The following is a 25,204-nucleotide window of genomic DNA, read 5'->3' as shown; positions in this document are numbered from 1 at the left end:
TGCAAAAGGCAGCCTCAGAGACAGCAGAACTGTGATTAGAGCTAAGCAGTAGCCATGAGATAGGTCAGCAGAAAAATTATGTAAAATGTAGAAAAAGCAAGGACAAATAGAACAATAGTCTGTGTATTAATGCTTGTCTAGAATAACTCCCTAAGCTGCAGAAAAGTTTATCCAGTGAGATATTAGGAAGGTTGAAGCTTAATAATGGAGCTCTGTGCATTGTGTTTTAAGGCTCACAAGCAGGTATTGTATTTGAAATAAGCATTGTTTTAACCAAAGGTACGTGTGCTTATAGTGGTTGGATAGAACTACTGTCAATGTGCTTTTGCTTTGTGTGATTGGTCAAAAAACTTATAAAGTGAGTTGTAACATTAAGTTCTTGGTCTGCTGCCTGGGATGTGAGCTGCTGGCATCTTCCCATTGTCATAACCGTGCAATGAGACTGATGGTGGAAAATACAACAGCTCAAGGCACGTTCCCAGCAGTCCTGTCCTCTTTGTGATTTGTACAGAGACCCCAGGCAGTGATAAAAGCCTGAGAGGATTGAGCCATTTCAGCCCTGCTCCAGCAAACTACCCTGCTCAGAACAGCCCCTGAGCAAATGTGTGAGGCTGAGCAGGAGCTGAAGCACCTTCCTGAATCTTCTGGGGTTTATTTAATGTCTCAGGGAAGATTTATTCCAAATGACAGTGGGGTGGCCACCTCCAGGTTTAATAGGAGACATTTCAGATATACAGCAGGAGAGTGACATATATCAGACAAACTTCAAGAGTCTCTTCAAGGCAGCATTTGCTCTCTGAAAAGCAGTGAAACCTCTCTAAACAGCAGCATAACCGTGGGGGCTTGCCAAGAAAAAAAGCTCCAGCTGAAGAAATCCACTTGCAGCTCAACAGCATGAAAGCAGTGAGGGTACAAACAGCCCTGAACGTGCCTGGCAATTGCTTTCCTGCCCAGGATGAAAAAGGCAGCTGGGTGCTTTCAGGTGGTGCCAGTGCTCTGCCATCCCTGCTGCATCAGGGGCTGCAGTGACACAGTGACAGAATGGGTCTGAGAAAACCCCAAGTGGAGGTTCCACTTGATTTTGTATTGTCTTGGTTTGAACAGACAGGTGTCTGCTAAGGAAGGCAGGAGCCTCCCATGAAATGGAAAATGTAAACCCCCTCCCTCTGAATTGTTTTAAATTTAAAATTAAGGGGCTCTTAGGCAAAGATATGGGAATAGGAGTAACAGTTCTTTACTAGGAAAATTAAAAATACAAATGTAAAAGTACAAAACAACACTACCAGAGTCAGAGCAGTCCCTGCCCCCCTGTGTGTCAGGGGGTGGCACAGCCCCATCCCATGGGGGCTCAGCCCTCCTGCAGTGCCAGCTGTGCTGCTGCTGGAGCAGGGATCCTGCACAAGGGGGGAGTTTTCCTCTGCAGCTCCAGGGCTGCTGCAGATGGGCCTGGGCTCCCTCTGGCAATGCAGGGCAGCAGAAAGCTGCTCCTCTGGCAATGCAGTGGGCAAAGGCTGCTGTGCTGCTCCAGGCTCAGATTGGATCCAGGTAGGAATGCTTGGCTCCTCCCCTGGGCGCAGCATCTCCCCATGGGATGCTGGAATTGGATCAGCCCTGCAGGGACACTCAGTGGCCATGGACAGCAGAGATCTCCTGGAGGGAGGGTTGGCTGTGGCAGAGATAAAGAAAAAACTGCCCCATGGACAGCAGAGAACTGCCCCAGCTCTGACAGATGGCCCCAAACACATCTTTGAACCTAAGACTCCCTGCCATGAGCAGGGACACCTTCCACCATCCCAGGTGGCTCCAAGCCCCATCCACAACCTGACCTTGGACACTGCCAGGGATGGTGTGTGAAAACACAAGAAATAATAAAAATGTTGCTGTAATAAAGAAATGTGTTTAAAATTTCCTTTTAAAAGCTCTGTTGTGCCAGGAACTTTATCTTTTGGAGGAAAAACAACAGATTGCCTGAGAGGCGGTGGCTGCCCCATCCCTGGGAGTGTCCAAGTCCTGGTTGGATGGGGTTTGGAGCAGCCTGGGATGGTGGAAGGTGTCTCTGCCCATGGCAGGGAGAGGGATGAGATGGGTTTTAAGGTCCCTTCCAACCCAAAATAATCTATGATTCTAAAATCCAGCCCTTGCAGGGGAGGAAAATCACCCAGGAGCTGTGGGAAGCAGCTCATCCCAAAAAAACCCTGGGTGTCCCTGTCCCTTCTGGGGTTGGTTTGTTTAACTGGTCTGTGGCAAAACCTTCACTGCTCATCCCTGCTCCCATGTTGTTTCCTCCTCCTGGAATCCAGGGAGGAGCAGCTTTGAGCTGGGCTCATCATTTTTTGTAGGCTTAATGAATGTACACTGTAGTAAATATTTTCACACTTCAATTTGGAATTTCACAGGCAGTTCTCATTCAAATTTGGAACAACTTGGCAAGGCTTTTGGTTAGGAAAAACCCTTTTCTTTCCTAGAGCAGAGAGTCCTTTTTATTTAAAATGTCTTCAGAAAACTTTATGAAATGTCTTTAGATGGAGCTGGGAGGATAATGCCCAACTGATTTTTTGTTCTGTTTTGTCTGAAGCAGGGAAATGAGAGGGATAAAAGACCTTTGGAATCTTGTTCTGAGTAGGAATTGAATTGACAAAGGGCTCTTGGGCCTGCGGGCTTTGCTGTGCTCTCAGTTCTGTAGGACTGAGCTCTCAGCTCCAGCTCCTGAGCTCTAGATTTATTTACAAGGATATTTTTTGCTCATAATTAAGGAAAAGCTGAACTGCTGGAGGTGTCTCATTAGAAGATAAGAATGAGAAGGTGGCCTAACCAAAATAAATCGATACTCTGCTCATTGCCAGTCCTCTCCTGGAGAATGCAGGTGTGCAACAGCCCTTAGTTATGATTTTATACCATGGAATCTAGGCTTTAATTCATTCAACCAATTTTCTGCTACTGGAAACTTCTTGGGAATATTTGCTGGTGATGTTTAGAGGGAAAATCAGGAAGAGTCTGGATCTGCATGAGGATGATGAAGAGGCCTGTGCATTATCCTTAGGGCTGTTGTTATTCGCAATGATTTTGGGTCTTGCCCCACAGTGTCCTCTGCTCAAAGCCAGCAAATGCTGGAGTATTGGATTGCTCTGGGAATTGCTCTGTGTCTCTGCTGACCAAGGGGCTGCAGGGCCGAGGGACTGCTGAGTGGCAGGGAAAGTCTATTCTGCATTTACTCACTAGACCAGCAAATCTCTGTGTGGGTTTGGATGCAGACACAGAAAATCTCCTGTGTCCCTGAGCAGCCAGAGGGAGCAGGGCTCTAAATCTGTGTCTGTGTTTATATATTCATACCCAGGGATATCTCTCCCTTCTCATGGCTTTCAGAGCACATTTGGGGACAGCTTTGGCTCTTCAGACACCTGAAGCCTTTGCAGATAAGAACACCATGTCCAGAGAGTGCTGAATTTCCTCCAAGTGCAGCTTGACTCACGCAGGAGTTCTCTCAATGAATGGTTTGTGCTTGATAAGAACTCCAAGCTCAGCAGCAGAATTTGTTTTTCAAGGTGCTCCCTCCAACTGCAGCACCCAAGAGCTCCTGTGCTCTCCTTGTGCCCCTTTCCAGGAAATGCCAGCCCTGTGTGCTCAGGGAACCCTGCAGATGGGGGGCTGAGGCATTCCTGGTGGGAATCAGAATATTTGGAGTTTTGCTGGCTGATCCTGCTGCCCCTGCAGCACCTCAGCTTGAGTCCCATTTTGTGAAATGCTGGAATTGCTTGGTCTCATGAGCTCTGTGGCTTTTAGATTTGTGGTAGAATGTGTGAAATGCATCCTCAGAGAATCACAGAATGGTTTGGGTTGGAAGGGACCTTAGAGATCATCTGGTTCCATCCTCCCTGCTGAGGACAGGGACAGCTTCCACCAGACCAGGCTGCTCCAAGCCTCATCTAACCTGCCCTTAAACTCTCCTTATATTCCAGATAAGTGCCCCGTGGGGCTCAGAGAGGGGCTGGCCAGGTGTTTGCTGGGGTAAAACTTCCTCTGGAGAACCCCAGGCAGAGACCTGCCCTTCCTCACCCTGAACGTGCCTCACCTGTCCCCACCAGGAGCAGTCTGCACCGAGTTTCCATCCATAATTCAAACCCACAGCTGTTTAAAAATAAAAGAAAGGGAGGAGAGGCTATGAAATCAAAATAAAAACATTAAAAAGAGGTAGAGTCCCTTGGCCAGCCTGTTATTTTTGACAGTGGCAGAGCTTTCCCAGTGCCAGGCAGGCTCATGAATAAAGCAGCTGAGTGAGTTCAAGCTAGCCGGGGAAAGAATGAATTTTTTATCAAGAAACCCTGTTAGCATATTTATGTATTGATATATTGGTGCCATAAGCCTTTGGATCAAGGCATAAAAAAGCAGTGGTTTTGCTTTTTCAGCCTCCCCAGCTCTGCAGAAGGGGAGAAACAAAGGGGAGGATTTGCTTCTATTTAAACTTGGCTGAATTAACATTAATATTGCTTGCAACAACTACAGTTAAAATGTGTTCCTACATCTACTGCTATTGTGCAAAATTAAAATGCTGCCAGCTATGAGGATTTTACCCAAAGTCTTCTCGTATTTGTCTTGATTTTATGCATTTGGATGCTTTCAGAGGAAAGCCCAGCTCTGGATTGGTGTATTTGAGGGAATTATATCTCCCTTCACTCTTCTTTGGCACTTTCTGGGTCCTGTCAGAGGAAATAAAAGGTGGGAAATGAGAATTCTGAAGGGGGAGGTGATCTAGGTGTGTGTGAAGGTGAAAAGGAGGGGTGGAGTAGCTCAAAGACCTCAAAGAGAGAGGATCCTCTCCGGAGCGTGGATCTGAGTGTAAATGTGCAGGAGTTTGGGGTCTCCTCACAGAGCTCAGGCTTTGTCAGGGCTGTGGTGTGAGGGGAGGGCAGAGGCCACTGGGGACTCTCTGAGGGCTTTTCCTGCAACTGCTGACCCATCCCAAAGGGCTCCCAGGAAACACTTCCTCTGCTATGGGATGTTTCCTGGTGTCCAAATCCCCACAAATACACACTTACGATGTGCTCTAAGGAGATCAGATCCCAAAAGGCTCCCAGGAAACACTTCCACTGCCATGGGATCTTACTTGGTATCCAACCCCCCACAAAGACACAGTTAGGATGTACTCTCAGAGGAGATCAGATCACAGAACCCCAGAACTGGGTTGGAAAACACCCTTGGACTGGATGATCTCAACCTATGACCTAACACCCCCTTGACAACGAATCCATGGCCCTGAGTGTCACATCCAGTGTTTTTTAAACACCTCCAGGGACAGCGACTCCATTCCAGGGCTCAATCCCTCATTCAGTGAAGAATTTTTTCCTAATTCCAAGCCTAATCTTCCCCTGGTGCAGCTCAAGGCTGTGTCTCCAGTCTCAAATTGTTGTCTGGACCTCACATGAAGTTTAGAGGCTCCTAAAATCCTGTCCACCCTGCTTCCAGCCATGGAAACCTCCAGCTGAGGGGTTTTCCTCACAGAAGACATAAACAGGTTAAAATCCTAAGAAGTGCTGTTTGGCTCTCAGTCCACTGCAGCTTGCTGGGGGCTCTTCCACTTTAATTCCTTGCCTCTCTGAACAGTGGCACTGCTCTGACCCACCTGATCCCACTGAGCCCAGGTGGGGGAAGCTCTGAACCTCAACCCAACCCCATCTTGCTGTACTCAGAGCAGCATTTGGACCAGCCACTAATTTCATTAAAGCCTGTCTGGGTTTGAAAAGCCAGGTGTCTGCTAAGGAAGGCAGGAGCCTCCCCTGAAATGGAAACTGTAAACCTCCTCCCTCTGAACTGTTATAATTTTGAAATGAAGAGGCTCTCAGGTAAAGATATGGGAATGGGAATAACAGTTCTTTAATAGGAAAATGAAAAATACAAATGTAATAGTATAAAACAAACCACTGCCAGAGTCAGACCATGTCCCTGTCCCCTGTGTGTCAGGGGTGGCACAGCCCCATCCCATGGGGGCTCAGCCCTCCTGCAGTGCCAGCTGTGCTGCTGCTGGAGCAGGGATCCTGCACAAGGGGGGAGTTTTCCTCTGCAGCTCCAGGGCTGCTGCAGATGGGCCTGGGCTCCCTCTGGCAATGCAGGGCAGCAGAAAGCTGCTCCTCTGGCAATGCAGTGGGCAAAGGCTGCTGTGCTGCTCCAGGCTCAGATTGGATCCAGGTAGGAATGCTTGGCTCCTCCCCTGGGCGCAGCATCTCCCCATGGGATGCTGGAATTGGATCAGCCCTGCAGGGACACTCAGTGGCCATGGACAGCAGAGATCTCCTGGAGGGAGGATTGGCTGTGGGAGAGATAAAGAAAAAACTGCCCCATGGACAGCAGATAACTGCCTCTGACAGATGGGGACAGAACACACACCCAGCTACACCTGAGACAAGCCCATTCCAGTTTTATCCTTCCCACAGAGCAGCCCAGGCTCTGCCATGTCCCTCCCATGGGTGGCACAGCCCCGGGGTGTCCATGGGGATGTTCCTGTGCCAGCTGAATTTGGCTCTGGAGGGTCAGCAGGCAGCAGCCCCGGCTGCTGAGCCCCTGCAGAGCTGAGCACCAGATGCTCCCAAAAATGGGCTGGAACATCTGAGAGTCAGAATCCAGAGAAACTGGGCTGGATTCGAGCCCAAATGGCATTTCAATGGGATGGGGAAAGGCTTTCTGCAGATCCTGGTGCTCTGTATGGAGCAGCATGTGGGGTCGTGTCGCTGTTGTATTGAGGATGGATGAATAAAGTGACACAGAGGCTCCAAGGTCTCAGAAGGCTAAATGCAATTTTATTAAAAACCACACACTTTTTCTAGACAGTTATGATACAGGTGGACCTGACTGGTCCTTGATAAATATCCCTCACACCATTGGCTAATTAGGCACAACACCCTCTTGTAAACATCTTAGGAGAAAACAACACCAGCTGCCAAGATCAGGAATTGTTTTAATTCCTTCTCTGGACTTTCACAAAACTTCACAGAGCAATGCCTGGGAAAGTTTATCTGACTTTTGTCTCTGACCAGTTTTCAGCATCCACGGGTCAGCACTCGAGAATTGGGATTTCTCTCACTGCTCTGCTGGAGAATGTGGGAGCAGCTCATCTTTCACCTGGCTGTGACCCCATTTCACCTCCTGGCAGGGTGGGGATTGCAGCAGAGACCTCCTCAGTGCAGGGCTAGGTGGTGTTTCTGAGTCAGAAAGGCTGCAGAAGATTTAAAAGATGAAAGCCTTTAAAAAAAAAGGCTTTTTTCTCCTTCTGTTTTCATCGTAAGGCAGGTTCCAGGTGCTCTTGTACATGCTTGAAATAGTTTTGGTTTTATTCTTAGTAATTTCTGTGTTCATTTAAATGTAAGAATAGGAGCAGATAGAAATAAATCACCCGTAAATAGCTTTGCTAATTACCAGAAATGGTGAGGAAGAGAGTTGTGAAAAATCAGACAGAGGGTGAGGAGAGTTCATCTCTCCAAGACAGCTGAGAGTTCTCAATGCAAAAACACTTAACTAAGGGAATATTAGCCTTTAATTGCCCTGGATAAGTCAGGCTGTGCCATTGATTAGATTCAGTGAGTAAATTTAGGTGTGCTCTATTCTGTATTTTGATTAGAAACGTGGTAAAAGCAAATGGTCTGTGGTGTTTGGCTATACCTGTCCAATTAAATCCCGTTATTGACCCCACTCGGGAAACATTTTCATGGCAGCCTCTTAATTGTTTGTCTTTCACATTAAAGGTTATTTTATGTGATGTTCCTTCCCCTCCCAAAGCAGCTCCTGCTCCCTTTGATGGAGCCAGCAGTGGGAGCTGGGGCTGATCTGGTGAGCCCCGAGGCTCCCTGGGGATGGGGAACAAGAGCCAAAAGCAGGCAGAGACCCTGGGGAGGCAGGGAGGGGATGGGGATGGGCTGGGAGAAGGATGCTGGAGCAGACCAAGCTTTTTGGCATTTCCTGGTGATGGGATGGGGCTGGAGCAGAGAGAAGCAACAAGAATAAGAATCCCAGATTGGCTTGGGCTGGAAAAGCTCACCTCATTCCACCTCCACCATGGGCAGGGACACCTCCCACTAGCCCAGGTTGCTCCAAGCCCCATCCAAGCTGGCTTTGGGCACTTCCAGGGATGAGGAAATGTCCCTTGGAGCAGCCCTGGGAAGGAGGGCAATGGCCAGGGCTGCAGGACAGGAGATGAGAGGTGATAAAAGGGCATTTCTGGGCTCCGCAGCACCGTGCAAGCAGCAGTTGGCTGCTTTCAAGCTGATTGTTTCAAAGGGTATTTGGAATGAATTAATAACCAGACACAGTGTTAACAGGGGGAGCGGGGCCTGAGCAGCTCTGTGTGCCTGAGGCACAGAGTGAGGATTAACCCCGGCCCTGCTCTGCTCTTGGACACCTCACAAAGGCCTGGTGCTGGGAAGTGCTGTGTGCTGTGCTGGGGAATGCCCTGTTCTGCAGCTCAGGGCTTTAATCCCCTTCAGGACAGCAGCTTTTGGCTTCTGAGTCTGCTACAGCTGCCAAAATTCCCCCCAGATCCCTGCACCCTGAGGGGTGGCTGTGCTGTCACTGCCTGGGGACACCAGCACTGTGCAGGGAGAAAGGACAGAGCCCCTGGGTGCTCAGAGCCTGTACAGTGATCCCTTAGGATTTGAGCTTTTATATATTTATAACCCTGTAGTTCTTTAGTGTGTAACTCCAAACTCCACACTCAGTGTGAGCTGCTGCTTTCCCACTTTGGGCAGACGCAACAATTCCTCTCCAGGCCTGGCAATCAAGGACACCTCACTGCCTCAGGCCCCAGAGATGGAAACAAAAGTGAGTTTGGGGGGAGCAAACCTGGGGTCAATGACTTCATTAGCTGAAGCTGTAATTGGCAGATTAACCCCCAATACGCAAATGGACCAAACTTATAAAAGTGAAAACCTGTGACCCATCATCCATTTTGGGTGTAGCCCCTGGGGGGCTTTGCCTGCCCTAAATGTACCTGAAGGCTCTTTAATAAATATTCCTGCTTTTTATTGCCTTAATTTTGTCTGGCCTCTGGTTTTAGATATCCCAAAAAGGCATCAATAGGGAGAGAACAGAGAAAGGCTGTCCTGTGACACCCAACAGGGACAGCAGCTCCAGGGTGGCCAATGGAGCAGAGTCACCTGGATCAGGCTGGAGAGATGCTTTGGGGATTTAGGAATTGGGTGATGCCTCAGGTTTAGCTTTTCTATTTTTCACATTCTGTGCTACTTTAGTGTGTGGGTCTGAGCTTCACATTAGGGAATGGTGAGCTCTGTGCACAGAGCAGGGAGACAAAACAATTCCTGCTCCAGCTGGGCACCAAGGACAAATAATCCAAATCTCAGCCCAAGAGCACAAACACTGTGGGTTGGGGAGAGAAAAACAAGCAGGATGGGACTGCATGGGCTAAAGCTGGAATGGGACAATGAACTGCAAGATGCAAATGGAGCAGAACTGATCCAAGGGAGAGACCTCGTGCCTGGTTGTGCATTTTGGGACCATTTTGGTTCATCTTGGGTGCAGCCCTGGCTGGGTCTTGTGCTGCCCAAGGTGGATCCATGGAGGCTTTTAATAAATCCCTGTTTTATTCTTTAGCTTCCAGCCTCTGCTCTAGGGCAGCCTGCACAGGGCATCAGGGGTATTTGGGTATTTCAGCCTGCTGGGTGTGCCCTGCTCCAAGTGCCAGGGGTGGGAGCAGCTGGGGGCTGAGCAGAGCTCAGAATTTTAGGGAGAGCACTCCAGGGGTGCAGAGTTTGTGTGGGCTGTAGATGTTTGAGGTGAGATCACTGTGGCCCTGAAAGTGCCCCTGAGCTGCCTCAGTTTCCCTCTGTGCAGCTGTGGGAGCCTTGTGCTGTCACATTTAGGGAATGTGGATCTTTCTATGCCCAGGGCACACCTGGGGCTGGGTGTGGGCACTGCTCAGGGGTGCTTGTGAAGAGCCCCATGGCTGTTTTTAACCAGAAGGCTCAGGAGCAGTGTGAGAGCCCCCTGTGAGCCCCTCCTGAATTTCTGGCTGTAATTCTCCACGTTGTGTTGATTATTTCATTTTCTCTTGCCCTCCTGTTACATCTCCATGGGCACAAGTGGCACTGACAGACTGCCAGACGTTACAGCAGTGAAATGTTGTAGCTGGAACATAAAAATTGATCTCTTGGCTCCTCCTGCTTAATGAGCGAGCCTGGAGCTCAGTGGCTCTGTGGATGAAGAGCTCAGGGCAGACAGAGCTGTCTGTGAGACTCTGGGGGCTTTTCCTGGGGAAGGAGTTTGGTTTTCCTGGCAGCAAACAGGTTTTGAGTGGTTAAAGCCTCTCCCTGTGGCAGAGCCAGGGCTGTACCCTGTGCTTGGGCTCCAGCTTGCTTGTGTGAGAAATGAGAGTCACTTCCAGAACATTTAAAAGGTTTATTAAAACCTTATCAAAAATGCAACAGAAGACTGAATAGAGACAATATTACAGCACCAGGAGCAGAGGATTTTTCCCACCATGTGCTCACCCACACAATGGAGGTTTCACCTTTTAACTCTTTAGACCCTCCCAAAGTTCTGTCCATTGACTCCTTCTTGACTGTTCAGTGGTGGAAATCACTTCCTGGTATCTTTTTTGGAGGTCAGCTGTTGCCATAGTAATGAGCCAACACCCCCCCCAAATGTCCCAAACCCAGGCAACCCCTGATAACAACACAAGGGGGGTAAAACATAACTATAAATCTATAATACTTCTCCTAACATATATACATGATATTTGCCTTTTAATTGTGATAAAACATAACTACAAATCTATAAAACAAAACCTATAAAGTCTATAAAACTTCTCCTAACATATATACATGATATTTGCCTTTTAATTGTGATAAAACATAACTATAAATCTATAAAACAATAGTAATAAATCTATAATACTTCTCTTAACATATATACATGATATTTGCCTTTTAATTGTGATAAACAACATAAATATAAATCTATAATACTTCCTAACATATATACACGATATTTGCCTTTTAATTGTGATAAAACATAACACTAAATCTATAAAACTTCTTTTAACATATATACAGGATATTTGCCTCTTAATTGTGAGAGTCAACCATGACATTACTCGTCTATCACACTTGGGAGCACTGGGAAAGGTGTTGCACATCCAAAGAGGCTCTGCCTTCTCAGGAGCACTTTGTCACCACTTTGGCCTGGTGTTTGTCACCGTGTCCAAAGGGGAGTTTGTCCTGGATCCTCATGAGCAAGGCAGAGCAAACAGAGCCAGGCCCTACCCTGCCCTGAGCAGGGGGTAACCCAGCAGATGCTCAGGGAAGGGTGGGTAATTGGTTGTATTTCAACACATTTCATTTTTAAGGGCTTTGATCATGGCATGGAAGTGTGGATCTGCTGCCAAGTTTGGGCTTCAAATGGAGAAATAAATGATAAACGATCATTTGGCAGCAGTGAACCCGCTGCACTCCCTTTGCATGTTTCTGTGCTTTTCCCTTCTCCCATCTGTTCCCTCCTCCCCTTGGCTGCTGACAGCATTCCCAGCCTCACAGAACCATGGAATGCCCTGAGCTGGAAGGGACCCTCGAGCCCTCCCTGGATGGGATCTGCTTGCTGCAACCAGAGATGTTTGATTGACCAGATGAGAGCTGAAGAACAGCCCCTAAATATAAAACCCTAAATATAAAATTGCCCCAGACACTTCCCCACTCCTCCTTTTTTCTCTGTTTCCAGACAAATGATGCCACAGGCAACACCTGGAATTGGCTTTACTTCATCCCTCTCATCATCACTGGCTCCTTTTTCCCTCATGTTGGGAAGGAAGCACTGAGGATGAGTTTCCCTGTTCCCTCTGAGCCCATCTGCAGATGTGCAGGGCAGAACAGGGCAAGGAGAGAGCTGAAAGCAAAGAGAGAGAAGAATGGAAAGCCAAACCAGGCAATGAAGAATTGGGGTGGGATATCAGCTATTCCAAAAGCCTTCAAAACCCTAATTGGGCAGCTCAGAGCCATCCCTGCATTTCTGCTCTGGGCTGTTTCTCCTCAGATCCATTTGTCCCTCACCTTGAGCACGGGGGAAGTTGTGGTGAGGTTGCTGAGTGCCCATTCATCTCCTCTGAGTCATTGATCAACTGACACAGCCATTCCTGAGAGGTGTTTGCTATCTGGGGAGATGCTGGTCTCGTGTTTGATCCTGGAGGAAGGATTTGTGCAGACATGCACCCTATTAACAAACCTCGGGGGCATTTACTTGTGTCAGAGCTATAAATGTTATATACAAATTGTGGTATTCACATACTCTTTGAACAGAGAGAGACATAATTCTCTCTCCCAGGATTTTTCCTGAGCAGGGCAGTGAGAAAGCTCAGAGAGAGAAAACAATTCTTATCTCTATTTGCTGCGCCTGTTGTTTGGCACATGTGGAATGTGTTATGGAGATTGTTTAGTGATGAGAGTTTGTTAATTGGGCTCTGCTGATGGTTGTTTGGACTGATTGGCCAATTGGGTCAAAGCTGTGTTGTGACTGTGTGGAAAGGGTCAGGGGTTTTTCTTTAGTATAGTACAGTTTAGTAGTATAGTATAGAGTAGGTATAGTATGTAGTGTAATATAATCTAACTTAATAAATAATTGTTCAGCCTTCTGAATCATGGATTCAGAGCACATTATTCCCTGGCTGGGGGCTACCTGCATCAATATATAAATATTATAAACATTATAAATGTTATCACCTGTGAGAAATACCCTGACAGTTTGGGCGTTGCTGTTCATTGGGTGACTTCTCGTACAGAGACTTTTGAGGTGGCACCAGGTACATGCACAGCTGAGGTAAAACACATTTAAGGTGCTTCCTTTTCTGAGTCCTGCAAGCAAAGTTATTCTTGGAAATATGCTTGGGAACACTGGCCAAAAGCAGCACAGATAATAAGTTAAAGGCACCAATATCAGTTAGAATGAGCACAGTTTTTGCCAGTTGGTGTTTGAGGGCAGTTTTTTGGGGAGGGAGCTGAGCTCAGGGTTCCTGGTTTTCTTTACCCTCTGCAGAAGGACAAGGAGAATGCAAGAATTTCCTCGTATCAGTGCAATCAGTGTTATCACCTGTCAGAAATGCTGTGATGTAGGTTTTGCCTGTTCATCGGGTGACTTCTTACACAGAGACTTTTCAGGTGGCACCAGGTACATGCATGGCTGAGGTAAAGCACATGTAAAGCATTTCCTTCTGTGAATCCTGCAAGTGAAATTACTCTTGGGAATATGACTGGGAAGAGTGATCAGAAAGCATCAGAAAGATAATGAGTTAAAGCACCAATATCAGAATTAATGCTGTTTTTGCCAGGTGGTGTTTGAGCTCTTCTCTGTAGGCTCTGCCTTTGGGCAGGGAGGTGACCTCAGGGTTCCAGTTTTTTTCTTTACCCTCTGCAGGAGGAGGGAGAAGGGTGAGAAGAATGTGTTTCAGGTCTTTACTTTCTTTTTTGCTCCCCTTCTCCTTTTCTATCCACCCAACATCAGATCCTCAGATTGCTGCATTCTTCCCGCACAAGAGAGGAATTTGCATTTTCCTCAGCACTGGGATTCTGTCAATGGCCATGTGGCATTTTCCTGTTCAGCACTTCCCCAGAGAACTCTCTCGTGGCTGATGAATGCAGAAACTTTGTCATAAACTGCACCACCCTCCCCTCCTCTGCCTCATCTGCCACTGCTGCCTGCTCAGGGTGGGTTTGGCTGGCAGCAGCCCGAGGTGCTGAGTGAGCGGATGTGGAATTCCAGCATTCCAGAGATCCTGGGTTTCTTGCAGACTCCTTGTCTGGGTGTGAGCAGATTCTGGGCTGACCTGCAGCCTGGCTTTAGGGAAGGCTGTGGTTCCCTGCTGGAGTGGCTCTGTTCAGGTGGAAATGAGATGCTGGGAGTTAGAGCTGAGCTGGGGAGGGAGGAGGCTGCAGCAGGGAGCCTGCACAGGGTTAGGCCACCTAAAAATGGGGTTTGGTCCTGCAGCATGGTCAGCCTGGACTGAGGAATTGTTTAGGTTGGAAAAGGCCTTTAGGGTCATCATTCCCCCAGCACTGATGCATGTCCCCTACACGGCTTTTAAATCCCTTCAGGAATGGGACTCCACCACTGCCCTGGGTAGCTGTGCCAGGGCTGGGCAGCATTTCCATGAAGGAATTTTCCCTAATGTCCAATCTAAACCTCCCCTGGCCCAACCTGAGCCATCTCCCCTCCTCCTGTCCCTGTTCCTGGAGCACAGCCCAACCCCCCTGGCTGTCCCCTCCTGTCAGGGGCTGTGCAGAGACACAAGGGCCCCCCTGAGCCTCCTTTGCTCCAGGCTGAGCCCCTTCCCAGCTCCCTCAGCCTCTCCTGGGGCTCCAGCCCCTTCCCTGGACACCCTCCAGCCCCTCAAGGTCCTCCTTGAGGAGCCCAGGACTGGAGACAGGATTTGAGGTGCCCCAGCACAGGGGTGGTCACTGCTCTGGTCCTGCTGGACACACCATGGTGGGACAGCCCAGGTGCCATTGGCCTCTTGCCTACCAGGGCACACCTGTGCTCATGTCCAGCCACTGTTACAGCACCCCAGGGCCTTTCCCAGCTTTCCAGCCCCAGCCTGGAGCTGTGACCCAAGGACAGGACCCTTGCTGACCCTCAACCCATGGTGTGACCCTCTGCAGGACTGCTGCCCTCCAGCACATGCATGTCCCACCCAGCCTGGTGTCACCTGTGAACTCCATCCCCTCATCAGGTCATTGACAGAGATAGCAGAGGGATCTCCCCACTAGAGCTGAGGAAAACCCATGGTGTGGATGTTGGGACAATCAGTTCATTGGCTGGAATTTTAGCTGCTGAACACAGCAGGACTGACCAGGACATCAGTGGTGGGCACTCCTGTGGAATTCCAAGGGGAATCTCCTCTGCCCTGCAGGTTCTGGGTGGTTTTTTCTCTCCAAGGTGAAATAACTCTTGTGTTTGTCTCTCCCTTTTCCCCTTTTGTTTCCAGACAAACGACGCTGCAGGAAACACCTGGAACTGGCTTTACTTCATCCCTCTCATCATCATTGGCTCTTTCTTCATGCTCAACTTGGTGCTGGGCGTCCTATCAGGGTAAGGCACTCTGAATTTCTGTCCCCACCTGGGTATTAAAAGGGAAGATGTGTTGATTTTAGGGGAATATTACTGAGGGAGATGGGTGACACATCCTGCTGTGTCCCCTTCCCACATATCCCACCCTGTCCTCTCCTTGCAGGGGGATATTTCTGTACAGCCCTAGGGTGGGGGGACAGGCTGGTGAAAAACCCTGAGCTGCGATGATTCTGAATCCAGACCCAGGAGTGAAATAAACTTTTGTGGGGAATTAGACTGATTTGGGGCAGTGCAGCCAACACTTCTGTGCTGCCTTGAACTGCCATCAGGTGCCAATAAAATGCTGGAGTTGGACATGGAAATGTGGATAATGCTACTGATGCAGCCTGGGGAAAGGGGAAGCTCAAACTCAAGGCAATTAAAAGATCTCAGGTTTGGGATTTTTTTGGTGTTTTTTTTTTGTTTTCTTGTGTTTGATTTTTTTTGTTGACTTGTTTTGTTTGTTTGATCTCTGCCTGCTTGAGCCAATATCTGGATTTTGGGGACATGCTGATGATCCCTTGATGTTCAAACCCCAGGAGTTCACCAGGGATTTGGTGTTTGTTGCAGCTGAGGTTTGGGTTTGGACCTTTGCAGGAATCAAGGTGCCAACTCTGAAGCTGGAACATTCCCAGCATCTGGGTAGATGCGACCTGGAATTAACACACCCAGGACTATAAAGCTCTCAGACTTTGGCACCTCATTCTGCACTGAGTTTCTCCTTAGATCATGCAGGCAATGGAGATCATAGAAATGTATTAAAATCTGGATTTTTTTCCTGCCTCTTGGCAGCAAGGGAAGAAAAAATGAGTTGTTGCTGCTGTGTGGTAAAAGCCCTTCAGTGCTGCACCTTTCTTCTTCTTTTTTTGAGTGGCTGGAGAAAGGAAAGTGTTTTCCAAAGAACATATCAATGCTGATTTGTATTATTTAGTTATTATTTTCCTGCTCAAAGCACAGGCTGTGGGCAGCAGTGCAGTGGTGTTTGAGGAGGGGAGAGGGCTGTGGGTGAGGCTGTGTCACACCCTTCAGTGCAGGAATAATAACCATGATCAATAACTGATCAAATCCATTTATAACTGATTGATAACTGATCAAATCCATTTATAAACTGATCAATAACTGGTCAAATCCATTTGTAACTGATCCATAACTGACCAAAGCCATTTATAATTTATCAAATCCATTTACAGGCCATCCTGGTGTATCAGAGGCTTTGTCTGATGGCTGATTTTCAGGGATTACCCCAGCAGGGCTGAGTGTGGTTCATTAGGTGCCTCATCTCCCTCGTTCCACAGTGGGATTTAAACCAACTCAAAATCCTGCAGGCTGCTGTTCCTTTGTGCTGGAATCAAAGGGGTTTGGTGAGCAGGAGCTGGAGACCTCTGTCTGACTCTCCTGAAAGCCTCTTGTTGCTTGGGGCAAAATATGAATATTATATAAATGTGTATCTCCTCATAAAAACACAGCTCTGTGCAGGATTCCCTTTGTTAGTGGTGAGGAACAGAAAATCTTCCTCACAGAAGGGAGCCTTTAATTTCTGTTTCACAGAGTGGTTTGACGTCCTTGCCTGGAATAATTCCTGGGGAGAGGCTGAGGAAATAAACATCACAGCACAGGTGTGGAGCACAGGGCTCCTGGTGGGCTTGGAGCTGCTGAGCAGGGAAGGAAAAAGGTATAAAATGTATAAAAATCCTTCCCAGTGAGGGTGGGGAGGCCCAGAGCAGCTGTGGCTGCCCCTTGGCAGTGCCCAAGGCCAGGCTGGACAGGGCTGGGAGCAGCCTGGGACAGTGAAGGTGTCCCTGCCATGGCAGGGGTGGGATGGGATGAGCTTTAAAGTCGTTTTCAACCCAGACCATCCCATGATGCTATATCCAAATGGAGGAGTGATAGATGACATGAAAAAAAAGGAAAGCCCCTCAGAAAGCAGAGACTGTTGTCAATGTGCTCTGCAGCCAAAAGGCCAGACAGCACCATGGAAAAAAAAGGGGAAAAAAAAAGAAATTTAATTTGGAGTTATTGTTTGCCTGGGTTTCTGCATGGAGAAAGCCATGGAGAAGTTGACTTCCATAGGATAGAGCTTCAGTCAAGGACACGAAGCCATCATTTCCCAGGGACAGCATCAGCTCCTGCTCCTGCTCCAAGCCCTGTCCAACCTTGCCTAAATAAAAAATGACAACAAATTATTGAGCTTCCTTCTAAATTGTGCAGAGTTTTGCCATAAATCTTGATGGAATTTTCTGCTTTTCTGGAATTTGGGAATCCATATCAACACTGAACAGATACCAGTTATGAATGGGTTTGGCTCCTGGGTCTGCCTGTTTGAGGAAATCTTGGAAAACTGACCCCACTGGGATGCCCAGAATCACCTGCTCCCAAAATGCAACAAGAGATGAAACCTGTGTTGAAATAAAGAGCAAACAACCTTCCCTCTCTGCTGATTCTTCTTCCCGTGGAATCACGGGACAGGATCAGAGGAAATGGCCTCAAGTTGTGCCAGGGGAGGCTTGGGTTGGATGTAAGAACAGTTTTTTTCATGGAAAGGCTTGGGGAACATTGGAATGGGCTACCCAGGGTGTCAGCATTCCTGGAAATGTTCAAAAAATATGTGGAGATGGCACTTGGGGCCATGGCTGATGGTTGGATTTGCTGATTTTAGAGACCTTTTCCAACCTGAAGGATTCCATGATTCTGTAGCAGCAGCAAAGGCAGGGAAGTGATGGGAATTGTGGAAGTTTGGAAAAGACAGAATACAGAAATGAGCCCAAGTGTTGGGCCCCAGCTGATTCCTGGTGGATGCTGGGCTGGACCTGCTCACCCCAGTGCCAAAGGTGGGGCTCTGACTGGGGCAACTGGGATCAGCTCCTCCTTGCCAGGCTGCATTGCACTGGAAAATACAGAATTTGTATCACAGGAATGCAGGAAATACAGGGAATTCTGTGTTGTTTTCCAGGGGGATTGAGATTTCCTGGAGTGGTGCAGTGGTCAAGGGAACTGTGATCGAAGCAGCTCCTGAAATCCAGGAAGTTTGGTTGGATTTTATGGAATATCTGGGGCTCTCCAGCAGGACTCAGCATCCTCTGGAGCAGTGGTTTTGTGTCCCTCATGGGGGATTTTCCTCCCTGCTCCTTACTTTGTAACCCCCCTCCCCTTTCTATTTTCCTTCCCTGGTGCTTGATTCTTCTGTGAAGCAAGAAAACTCAGCAGCCCTGCAGAACCCAATAGAGCAGAAAAATACAGATTATTTCCTTCTGCAGAGCTTTTGCTGAGTGTCACAGCTGATTTGGGAGCTCAGGACTGCACAGGGCCAGGAGAGCAGGAGCAGGAGAAATTCCTCTCCGTTTTGATACCAATAACATCCAGGAGCTCATTTCCTTCTTCTTGTGACCTGTGGAATTCTGGAATTCAGAGCATGGCTGTGTTCTGCCCATCCATGTGCTGGGAATTGTGCTGGGGTGTCTCCCCAGTCACAGACACACACACAAGAAAGGAGAAAATATAAATTATAAAAGTAAATAATTGAAAACTAGGTGAAATTAGAAGATTTGACACCTGCTTCAAGTTTTGCTGGCCCATCCCTCCAGGCCCTTGGGTGATGCTATCCCTGTTTCAAAAGCTGGGGTACCTTACTTTCCAAAAATTGAGGTGGCATTTTCTAAGAGTGGAACAACTGCAATGGTGAAAATATTTAGGAATTTGTGTCCATAATGTATTTCCCTTGGAACATCTTTCTGTGCTGACTGCAGTGGAAGGTTAACTTTATTAAATAATTTGTAAAGTCTTTGTTTGTGATCTAGGTAGCAATACAGGGGAATACAACAAAAAACAAAACCAAAAACAAACAAACAAACAAAAAAGATTGGTTGCCTCTGGTGGCACCACGAGATTGTTCTGACTGCAAACCATGGCAGGAGGTGCTGACCTCAGCTGCCCTCCTGCATCCCTCAAACACAGGCTCATTTGCTGCTTGGGATGTCACAGCTTCCCTTCTGGCCACAAAACGCCCTGGGATGATCCCCATGAATTTTTTATTGAGCTCTGCCCATGGTTTGCAGCCAGCAGGGAAAAACCCCCACATGCAGTTGAGAAGTGCTATCCCACAATGAATATTTTTCTGATTTAATTCTGGTTTATTGCCCTGTGCCCCCAACGGCTGGGCACCTCAACCCCAACTCCTTCCCCATCCCATCCCCATCCCAACCCCTGTGGCAGCAGCTCTCTGGCCACAGAGAGCAGCACAACTTTCCCAGACCTTTCTGGGAAAGGCTGTGAGAAGATCAGAAAAAAGAAAGAGAAACAATTCTTATCTTAACCTGCTGCACCTGTTGTTGTGCACATGTGGAATGTGTTATGGAGATTTGTTCACTAAAGGTTGGTTTCTTAATTAGCCAGTGGTGGTGGTGTTTTAAGTAAAGGACCAATTAAAGTCCTCCTGTAAAAACAAGGGTATAAAAGTATGGGTTTCTTAAAAAAGATTATTAATAGCATTCTGAAATACATTAAAACTATGTCAATTGTTGCCTGGCCAAGGATCCACTGCCCTGACATACCCCAACACCAACCCCATCCTCAACCCCAACCTAACTCCAACCTCATCCCCATCCCATCCCCAACTCAATCCCCAACTCAATCCCCAACTCCATCCCCAACCCCATACCAACCCTTTCCCATCCCATACCGTCCCATCCCATTCCCACTTTGTTTTCCCAGTGTTCCCTCCCTCAGCAGCCCCTTCAATGCTGTTTTTCTCCTCTTGCTGCTGTTCCCCTCCCAGCTCCCAGCATTTCCCACAGCCTGCTGGGATTATGGGGTTTCCTACAGCTCGGGTATTAATTTTGCCTGCTAATGAGCTGCATGATGCCACACAATACATTGCTGAGCTGTTTTGATGCTTTGGATTACACAATGCAAAGAGGATAAACGTTATCCTGGGATGCTGGGAGGAAGATGATTGAACTTATTTCAAGGCTAAGTGCTTTTTGGCACGGACCCAGGCTGGGGGAGCACTGAGGGTGGCGAGACAGCCGGAATTCTGGCCAGAGAGGCCACGCTCCCAGAGTGATGCATTGGGATCCTGGGAGTCTGTGCCTCTGGAGTGTGAAAAATGCTGCTTGTCATGTCCTCAAATATTTATGGTGAAGCCTGAGGTATTTCCAGCCCAGGCAGTGCAGAGTGATGGTTGCTGCCAGGGTTTACTCATCTGGCTGTGAGAGCCGAACTGGAGCCACTCCGTGAGGCTGGGGCTGTGCTGTCCCCAGAACTGCTCAGTCCTGGGTGTGCCACACCTCTGTTTTGTGGGATCACCTGGGGCAGGTGTCACAGACATTTCTTTTATGAAAAATCCTCTCTCAGGATTTTTCCTGCTGAAACTGAGAAGTTCAGCAACAAGACATAAACAATAGATTATCTGCTGCTGGGGAATGCAACAGGTCTGTCTGGATTGGCCCAGATTGGATGTTTAGAAATAATGGCCAATCCAGAACTGAGAGCTCTCTCGGACTGTGTCCGAGAGAGCAAGGTTTATTATCATACTTTACTTTTCTGTTCTTAGATTAGGTAGCTAGCAGGTTCTGGAAACTCTCCTTTCCTTTTCTTTTTAGTATAGTTTAAATAGATGTATATATCATAAAATAATAAATCAAGCCTTCTGATCATGGAGTCAGATCTACGTCTCTTCCTTCATCCCAAAAACCCTTGTGACCACCGTCACAGGCAGGTAATGCCTTTTTCAGGCTACTTAAACCAGAGGCCAGACAAAATAAAGGGAATAAAAAGCAGTTATATTTATTGAAGGGCCTTCAGGTAGATTTAGGGCAGACAAACCCCTCCAGGGCCTACACCCAAAATGGATGATGGGTCATGGGTTTCACACTTTTATAATTTTGGTCCATTTGCATATTGGGGGTTAATCTGCCAATTACAGCTTCAGCTAATGAAGTCATTCACCCCAAGTTTGCTCCCCCCAAACTCACTTTTGTTCCCATCTCTGGGGCCTGAGGCAGTGAGGTGTCCATGATTGCCAGGCCTGGAGAGGAATTGTTGTGTCTGCCCAAAATGGGAAAGCAGCAGCTCACACTGAGTGTGGAGTTTGGAGTTACACACTAAAGAACTGCAGGGTTACAATAAATGGAAAATATAAAAGCTGAAATCCTAGGGGATCACAGGGACCCTGGGGAGATGTTTGGAATTGGTGCAGCAGCTCTGTGCAAGTGAGAGCCTGGCAGGGGTGGCACCTCAAGGGGACAATGGGCAGGGAAAAAGGGACAGGGAAAAAGGGGTTTAATTCTTCTTCTCACCCTTTTCTGAGCAGTCTGGAGCCTGGGTGCTTGATCCCACAATACACCCTCCGCGTGCTGTGCTCCAGGCTCCCTGGGGGATCTCTGTGTCTCTGGTGTCCCGGGGCCTCTGAGGTTTTTGTGGTGTTGGAGCAGCTCCTTGGGAACCCCATCCCCACCTCCCTGACCCCAGCTGCTTGCTCTGCTGAATTTCATGACAAGTTTTCCCATCCTGAGGACTTTTGCCAGACTGAGATCATAAAACCTCTGCCTGCAAGACGTGCAGAGGCTGGAGGAGAGTGGTGCTGATTAATTTGTCACAATGGCAAAGTGTTCTTGTGTCCTCCTTCCCCTCATTACAGAGACAATCCTTCATTTGTTCCAGAGCATTGGTACCTGCTGTGATCTGACTTTGCCTGGTGTTAATTATTTGCAGCAGAAGAGCTGCATCATGGAAAGAGATGAGATTCTGGCTTCCTCCTTGCTTTTAGTCTGTTCCAAGGCTGTGCTTAAAAGGGAGGGGAAAGAGAAGAAAAAAGCAGAATTCTTTTTTCCCTTTTTCTTTGCTCATCACCCTTTTTAACAAAGCCATCATTGCAAACATGAAATGAGGGAGAAATTTTTCTTTCCTGGTTTCTTGCTGGAGGGACAGAGAGCAGTGACTGATCCTACTGAATGTGGGTCCTTTGCTCCTTCTGTGATTTTGGTTAGTCCAGGAGAGCTGCACTTCCTTTATTTGCCCTTCTCTTGAGCCACAATGGAAATCAAAGCCTGGAATACAAAAATGATATAGAAGAGACCTAAATTTGAATTTCATGGGGCCTCTGCTTTGTCCTGGGAGTGGAAACTTGAACAGAACCGGAGGTTCATCCTGCAATTGCAGCAGGCTGAGGCGAGGAGATAAATGGGGCTTTTGAACTCCTTTTTCTCCTTTTGTCAGTGCCTCCTTCCAGCCAGGTTTGCCCAGCTGTGGCACTTGCAGTTTTCAAATCAGATTTGGGGGAATCAAAATCAAATTGGCACAAGCTGAATGGACAGACAAAGGAAAGGAGGGAGGAAGATGGATTGAAGGCTTCACCTCTGTGCTGTTCCCTTCTCTCCCCAGAAATACAGAATATTTCCCATCTCTGGCCTGCCTTTGAAGCTCTTGTTGCAGTGATTAAAGAGACTCTGAAGCCTGACTGTGTGCTCAGAGATCATTCTCTCCAGATACTCCCATCCCTTATCAGCTGCTGGAGGAGAGCTGAGATTTCCCCTCTTTAGAGCAATGAGGAGGGAGCAGGAGCAGCTCTCCCTGTGCAGGATTGATAGATCCAGTGCTTATTCCTCAGCACTGGACATTGGGATGGGTTAGGCAGCTCTTTGGGCTCAGGCTGGACCTTTCCCAGTGGGATCCTGGCTGGCTGCAGCTCCAGGTGAAATAGAAACAAAAATCTGTTTCTTGGGGTGGGTGGGGAGCCACAGAGCTTTGTCAGCTCAGGCCTCTGGGCTTTCCTTCTTTAATGAACTCTGACTTTTCAGCAAACTGCAGTAAAACTTATCTCAGATGTGCCAACTGTCACCAGCACAAAGGAATTCTAAAAAAATTCTCGCTTTTCAGGTGAATCCATTGTTTGGTTTCCTCTCATTCCAGCAGTTTTCGGTGTGCTCTCCCTGTGCCCTATGGATGGGTTTCCTTTCACCTCCCTCAGGTTTTTCCCTGCCCAAATGAGGTGCATGTCCATGCTTTTCCTTCTTGTCCCATGGGGCCTTTCCAATCAAGATGCTTTGCCTATATTCAATGGTGACCTGGTCCTGATTTTTAGGACTGTTTGAAACCAGTGATTTAACAATACACCACATTCATCTCTAGTCATGTTTTCAGAGCAGTAAGTCAGAGGCATCAAATTATTTTTAGTTTTGCCTGCAGATTTCTGAGGATTTTGTCTGTGGATGAGAATAATCAAAGTCAGCTCATCCTGAACTTTTCCTGATCCTTGCTGTGGTAAAGAACTGATGTTATGGGGAAGAAATCCATGTTTTTACTGCTCTCCTGTCATTCTCTTTGCAGCCCTTGTGGGTGCAAAGTGCCAGCTAAGATTTGTCCTCTTGGGTTTGCATCTTCCCAGCTCTGGGTCATGCCCAGGCAGCTGGAAATTGCACTGCTTTTCTATTCAGATTTTTCTTCCCCAAGCCAAGTTTCTAACTTCTAACAGTGTATTTCTATCTCACCAACATCCTCCCAGCTTTGTGTGCCCCAGGGAATAAATCTCTCCTTCCTCTCCCCCATCCCTTCCCCTTGTCCCTTGCCTCCTGCTGCTGCTGCGGCTACTTCAGCCTCTGCTGTGGTTGCCTTTCTTCCTCTCCTTCTGGAGTTTCAGTGAGAAACTCCAAAGGTTGGTGCCTTTGGGGTGCCTTGTCCCTGATCTGATGCCCAGGGCTGCATTCCACCAGGCTGGACTGGCTGTCCCTGTGTCTCCTGAGGTGTCACTGTCATCCATTGCTTTATCAATCCTTGTTATTCCAGGCTTCCCCATGGCTCCTTGTGGTCACCAATGGTTGTGGTGTTGTGAGAGTCCCCAGGATGAGGTGAGAGATGAGAATTGACTCCCAGTTCTCAGAAGGCTGATTATTATATTATATATCATATCACATTATATTACATTATATGAAAATTATATACTAAAACTATATTAAAGAAAGAGAAAGGAGTAATCAGAAGGCCAGACAAGAATGATAATTAAAACCTGTGACTGACCAGAGTCTGACACAGCTGAACTGGGATTGGTCATTAAGTAAAAACAATCCACATAAGACCAATCAAAGATGCACCTGTTGGGAAGCAACCTCCAGACCACATTCCAAGCAATCAGATAATTATTCTTTACATTTCTTTTCTGAGGTTTCTCAGCTTCTCAGGAGAAAAATCTTGGCAAAGGGATTTTTCAGAAAATATCAAGGTGACAGCTCCTGAGGCGCCACCTGCAAACCATTGCTTTATGGAATCCTTGTTCCTCCAGGCAGACCTGGCTGTCCCCATGGCTCCTGAGGTGCCACCTGCCATCCATTGCTTTATCAATCCTTGTTTCTCCAGGTGTTGCAATGTATTTGCAAGGGTCGGGCCATAGTGGGCACCAGCCAGCCTGCTTCTGTTTGTTATCAAAGCCTCAGGAATTCATCAAGGCTGCTGGAACATAAATTGTGCTAAATTAAGAAAGAAGAGGCTGAAAAACTGTCTACCAAGACAGCAAGAACTGGATAACAGAGGGCTGTGAAACACCTGGACTGTAACCAATCACATACTCTGAGAAATGGAGGCAGAAAATGAATGAGCAAGACAAAGGCACCAATGAAGAAGTGTGTACTTAGTAGTTTGTAGAATCTATAAAAATGTGTGTAATGTAAACAATAAATGGCTTCTGCTTTTGGTCAGAAGTTCAGGAGTCCTGGATTTAGTGGTCAGTTGTCCAGGAGTCCTGGATTTCCCACATCCAGGCAGGACTGGCTGTCCCCATGGCCCCTAAGGTGTCACTGCCATTCAATGCTTTATCAATCCTTGTTTCTCCAGCCAGGGCTGGCTGTCCCCGTGTCTCCTGAGGTGTCATTTGCCACCCACACCCAACTTTATGCATTCCTTGGATGTACTCGGGCTGGAGACCAAGCCAGTCCTAAAACTCATTGGATTTTTTTTTTAATGTTAATTTGAAGACTTGACATTCCAAAAGTTCTTCTCAGCTGCTTTCCAGGAGTGACTGGCAGAGTCTTTCCAAGATCTGCTGCTTTCTCAGCAGCACTTCAGCTCCGGGGATGGCGGCTGCTCTGCTGTGTAGAGTCTGAGATTTCCTGAGATCTGAACGTGGGATCCT

The 25,204-nt window shown here is 47.6% G+C and overlaps 1 protein-coding gene across 1 annotated transcript in view; it reads left to right on the top strand.

Annotated features, from left to right (window-relative positions):
* The window catches only part of LOC115910801 (voltage-dependent N-type calcium channel subunit alpha-1B-like), a 328,893-nt gene that overhangs the window by 142,238 nt on the left and 161,451 nt on the right, over positions 1–25,204 (top strand). The window contains 1 exon segment of the mRNA XM_030961242.1: positions 14,966–15,069. Coding sequence (XP_030817102.1) covers positions 14,966–15,069 — 104 coding nt within the window.

This window comes from Camarhynchus parvulus, chromosome 17 (assembly GCF_901933205.1).
Source record: "Camarhynchus parvulus chromosome 17, STF_HiC, whole genome shotgun sequence".
In the NCBI taxonomy this organism is placed as follows: domain Eukaryota; kingdom Metazoa; phylum Chordata; class Aves; order Passeriformes; family Thraupidae; genus Camarhynchus; species Camarhynchus parvulus.
The sequence above is the reverse complement of the archived record's forward strand: the minus strand, read 5'-3'. Positions and strand labels throughout refer to the sequence as shown.